This window comes from Triticum aestivum, unplaced genomic scaffold (genome assembly GCF_018294505.1).
Source record: "Triticum aestivum cultivar Chinese Spring unplaced genomic scaffold, IWGSC CS RefSeq v2.1 scaffold55295, whole genome shotgun sequence".
NCBI lineage: Eukaryota > Viridiplantae > Streptophyta > Magnoliopsida > Poales > Poaceae > Triticum > Triticum aestivum.
The window spans coordinates 24,769-29,704 of record NW_025226147.1 but is presented as its reverse complement, the minus strand read 5'-3'; the positions used below and the strand labels follow the sequence as shown (position 1 = coordinate 29,704).

The following is a 4,936-nucleotide window of genomic DNA, read 5'->3' as shown; positions in this document are numbered from 1 at the left end:
TCTTAAGTGGAAGGTGGAGGAAATCCAAACCAAGAAGGATTTGGTGGAGGGTGAAAAGGATAAGCTTCGTTTGGAGATTTTAATAGCAGAGCAGAAACATGCCATGTCTGAATTAGAGGTCAAACGCCTCAAGATGGACTTGACTGCATTGGCGGAGGCGAAGGAGGCAGCTGTGAAGTCATTTGACGCCGAGAAGGCCAAATTCATGAAGGAGGTAGAGAGCCTCAAGAGGAAGATAGAGGAAATCCACGCCAGCAAGGAAGCAGCTGAGGAAGCAGGGTACAACAAAGATGTCAAGGCAGATAGGCTGAAGGATGAGTTGGTGAAGATTCGCGTTTCTGTCTCACAGCTGCAAGCATCCTGCATTGAACTTGACGCGAAGCATTCATGCCTGAATGATGAGATGAATTCAGTCTAGAAAGCACTAGTGTCTGAGAAGGTTGAAGGTAACAAGTTGAAGCTAAAAATTGAGGAGCTCCAGAATTACATTGCTGAAAAGGATGGTGAGAATGGGAAACTAAAGGCGGCATTGGAGGAAAAGAAGAGTGAGATTGATGCCCTTAGCAAAGACAAGGAGCAGCTACATCTCATAGTTGCTAAGGCACATGAGAAGAATAAATGTAGCATTCTATCATTCTTATCACCGTGCGGCTCCAAATAACTTGGTTGTAATGTGTTGCATTAGTAATGCAATGGTGAATAGTTGGTATTATGCAATGAAATAAAAAAAATCTTTGAGATATGTGATGTCTTCGTTCATGTTACATTCATTGGGATGTAATTTGTGGTGCCATACATTTTTTCACTTTTGCTGAAAGCTAGGGGTGGATATGGGCCTAGGGCCCCTATGCCCACGACCCTAGGTGTAGCCAAAAAGGTCAAGTAACAATGATCCAATCGTCCAAGGGAAGTTCATGGAGAAACCCCTAAATTAAAGACTATGCAACAATTCCGCATGCCAAACAAACAACATTTGATGACAAAGTACCACAACAAACACAAGCAAAATGGACAGATGCTTAGATTTTTTTTTTCACTACATGCATGAGAGCTGCACATCATTAAATTATAAGGGAAAAAAGTGGCAAAGAGCGGAGTTTGGTTTTGATCGGACCCTCTAGTTTCCTTTTTAAAAAGTCATGCGAGATGTCTTGGACTAGACACATGAGATGAGCCCCACTCCCTCACTCTTTAATTTGGCAGCACATTATGAACATACCTTCCCTCCTCTACTTCTTCCCTCACCAACACTCCATGCATCCTGCCTCTTCTTAGTTCACCAGCAGCACCCATGTATGCCTTCTCTCCTTCGCCTTCCTCATTGACACTCCATCCTTTCCTTCTCTCTTTTCATTCTTCCGGTCCCTTATCTACATATAGATAGATATTCACCCGAGGTAGCTTCCATCCACATGGGCATGAAGGACGACGGGCTACATCTTTTACCTTCGACGAGTGTGTGACAACACAACAGCAGCCGCAAGCAAGTGCAAGTCTCTGCAACATGTCATATTATCGTCGTTCGTATTGGTCAGGTGCGCTACGCCAGAGCATATGTATATATTCTTCCATCAAATCAATCCCATCTCCATGTGTGCAGTCCAGCCTGCAGCGTGATCCCATGCATCTCTTTCCACTAATTAGTAATTACACCCTTTTCTAAAACATACACTTCAGACTATGTTGAAGAATATTTTAGGGCACGAAGGATAGAGCAAGAAAATTCCCGACTGTCCAACGAGAAGCGTGAATTGGAGAGGCAACTGGCGGAAAAGACGAGGACTGCTTAGGTGTCCTCGACTCAGGTCTTGACACTGGGGCACAAGGTGCGAGAGCTGGAGCGCCAAAACACCGGACTATCAGGTGAGCTGTCCAAGCAAACGGAGGACACCCGGAAGGCGGGCCTGCTCTTCATGAATGCTGCCGATAGGTACCAAGAGGAAGCTAAGAAGCAAATTAGGGCAAAGGCAGAGGAATTGGAGAACACGAGGAAGGCAGGTCTGATGCTAATGAACACCGCTGATACATACCAAGAAGCGGCAATGAAGCAAATTAAGGAGAAGGCGGGGGAGCTGGAGGACGCGAGGAAGGCGGTTTTGGCGCTCATGAAAGCAGCAGATGCGTACCAGGAAGAAGCGAAGAAGAAAATTAAGGATAAGGTGCAGGAGCTGAAGGTCATGGGGGCACAGAAGGCAGAGCTGGATGCGAGGGTAGAATCTTTGGAGTCAAGGCTCAAGGCAGCTCTGGCAAAGAACTTGGAGTTGGAGGATGATTATGGTAAGGTGCAGGCTGCAAATGATAACCTTCGGCTGGAGGTTGAGAAAGATGCATCTGCAAAGGCATTTGATGCTGAGAAGGAAGAAATCTTGACGGAATTGGAGGACCTTAAGATGAAGGTGGAGGTAACTCAAGCCAACAAGGATTTGATGGAGGGTGAAAATGATAAACTTCAATTGGACGCTTTCACAGGAATATAGCTTGCTGGAAAGCATGAGCTGAGATGCTCAACATGCAATTAGGTACCTTGCCTCAGGCGAAGGATGTAGAAATCATGAGATAATAAGGATCCCTCAAGCGGAAACTTCCGAGCCATCAAGCATTTGGTGAAGGCAAGCTCTGGTCATCGGAGGTTTTGGTAGCAGAGCATAGTCATAAATTCTTTCAGAAGCTGAGGTTGAGAGGCTTAAGAAGAATATTTAGCCCGTATTGTTACCTTGAGAACATTCATCACATCCTCTTTTTAGTAGAAAAATACTAAAAAAAATTGGTGTTGGAAATGGGCTTACATTTGATAACTAAACAATAATCGTGAGTTTGCTTATCAATATACACCGAGCACATTTATCTATATTATTTGATATATGCATGGTTCTCCGAGTCATGTAACATGAACACAAACATATATTATACCCTTTTTATGTGTTGCATATTCAGCATACATACGTGTTCTGTAGATTGTTTTCTCGAAGAAAAATACCTGCCTGTAGCAACATATATGAAGTGGTGATGATAGACAGATGGAATAGAGCATAAAAGGAACTCTTTGTTTAATGATTTAAAATATATTACTAGATGTTTTTTCGAGCATAGAGAGAAAGAAATGAGAAAAGCCATAGAAAATGTGCTCGGTTTTTTGAGCATAAAGGACAGGAAGAGGAGCAGGCATTGCTGATCGCAAGCCTGGACTCACTCACTGTACAAGTACGTCCGAGCGCACCGTCCTTCGAGCACGTCCTGCTCAATCCAATGCTACATCAAAGAAGCAGGCCAGTCACTAAGACACGGCTTGGTTCCTGGACTCCGGCGTCAGCAACCACATGTGTGGGTGGTGCTAATTCTTCTCCGAGCTGGACACGAGCGTATGCGGCTTCGTCAAGCTCGGCGACTCTGGCTGGACATAAAACTCAGGCTTTTCGGCTCGGCCCGAGCTTTCTTGGGGTTGCCCCGAGTTTGATTCGGCCCGCAGTTGAGATGGACCGAGCCGAGCTATCTTTGCTAGACCAAAAATAGTGCAGGCCGAGCATGGCTCGGCTCGGTCTGGCCCGAAAGCTCGTCTTTTCTTTGGTAGCTTTAATTTCTGTCAAACCCACTGTTTTGGTTATCGCGTTTACCGCTACCCCACGGAAAACACTCATACCGTGCAAAAAAAAGTTGATTTTTTTTTAAATTTTGAATTCAAACGCTGACCTTACTGTTAAATTTACAGCATCTCGTATGTAGCAGCATAGCTTGTTATGGCCTAGCTTGTTACCACCACCTTTCTGGAGCAGCGGCTCGCGGGTTCGAGTATTCCCCCTTGCATATTTATCTCCTTTTTAGAATGCAAAAGTAAAAAACTTAAAAAATTGTGAAATTGTGGGAGCTGCAGGGAGTCGAACTCGAGATCTGTGAGAGCAGCCGCAATAGGTGCGTGTGAATAGCAAATACGCTAGGGTAAGTTTAGCGACTTCAAAGAAGGACTTAAACTTTATCTATATGGACTTTGAAATATTCTAATTCAAAATTTGATTTTTAAATTTCATCTGAATTTTTACGGTACTTCGTGGTTACCGTGGTAACCGTGAATTTTGGGGCTCCCTGAGAAAAAAGTCCGGCTTGGGATCCAAAACCAATAGTGTCATCCTCAGCCACCTGCGGCGCACGAGATGCTCCCATGCATCCAGCCACCACTCAACACTAGCTTTGCCTGGGTTCTGCTCCGCCCCGGCCGCTCCTCGCCGGTCATGATCTGCCTCGCCGCCCCACATATGTCGTCTCCGCCTTTGTCGGGGAAGACGGCCCCACCTGTCTGTGACCCACCATAGCGAGGCTCGCGAGCTGCACTGAGCTTTTCGAAAGCTCGGGCCGAGGTCCGTTTCATGGCTCGCCGGCAATGTCGAGCTGGCTCGGGGCTCGGCAACTTTGCCCGAGCTTTTTGCAGGCTCGCCCCGAGCCGGACCGAGTTGGCTCATGTCCAGGCAGATCGGCGACGACACGTCCGTGGAGATCGAGGAGCGTGGCACGATCCTGTTCGCATGCCGGAGCAGGGAACACCTCATGCTGTCAGAGGTGTACTTTATACCCTGCCTCTGCAGTAGCATCAAGTCGCTCGGACAACTATACGAGATCGGGTTGGACACACGCATCCGGCACGGGTGGCTCCAGCTGTGCGACGCCGACGGTCACCTGATCACCCGCGTGCCTCCTGCAGGTGATTGCATCAGCTGGAACACAACACGCCGGACACGCGCGACGACAAGAGGCCTGCCTCGGCTAAGGCAGCATGCTGACCCACCCCTCCAGAAACTCCGTCCACACCACCGCCCTTGACAATCTCTTCGATGCGACCGACCAGGTTGATCCGGCATACAGTGACGTGTGCCTCTTCTCTGCCGACGAACCAGCAAGCTTTGCAGAGGCGGAGAAGGACAAGGAGTGGCGCACCGCTATGATGGAA

At 47.3% G+C, this 4,936-nt stretch overlaps 1 protein-coding gene and 1 pseudogene across 1 annotated transcript; both read left to right on the top strand.

Annotated features, from left to right (window-relative positions):
* The first annotated feature begins 7 nt into the window (after nucleotides 1-7).
* On the top strand, nucleotides 8-706 carry LOC123172488 (kinesin-like protein KIF3A; annotated as a pseudogene).
* A 141-nt stretch (nucleotides 707-847) lies between these two features.
* LOC123172487 (myosin-10-like) lies at nucleotides 848-2,775 on the top strand. The gene is made up of 2 exons (XM_044589453.1): nucleotides 848-877; nucleotides 1,791-2,775. Exons 1-2 carry the CDS (start codon nucleotides 848-850, stop codon nucleotides 2,475-2,477), a joined length of 717 nt encoding a protein of 238 aa, XP_044445388.1. The 3' UTR covers nucleotides 2,478-2,775.
* Nucleotides 2,776-4,936: the final 2,161 nt, after the last annotated feature.

Excerpts from the sequence above, each read along its gene's own strand:
- LOC123172487 (XM_044589453.1), top strand. The coding sequence starts at position 848 with ATGCCCACGACCCTAGGTGTAGCCAAAAAG. Across the intron at positions 878-1,790 it reads CCCTAGGTGTAGCCAAAAAG|GTGTCCTCGACTCAGGTCTT; the intron begins GTCAAGTAACAA and ends AGGACTGCTTAG.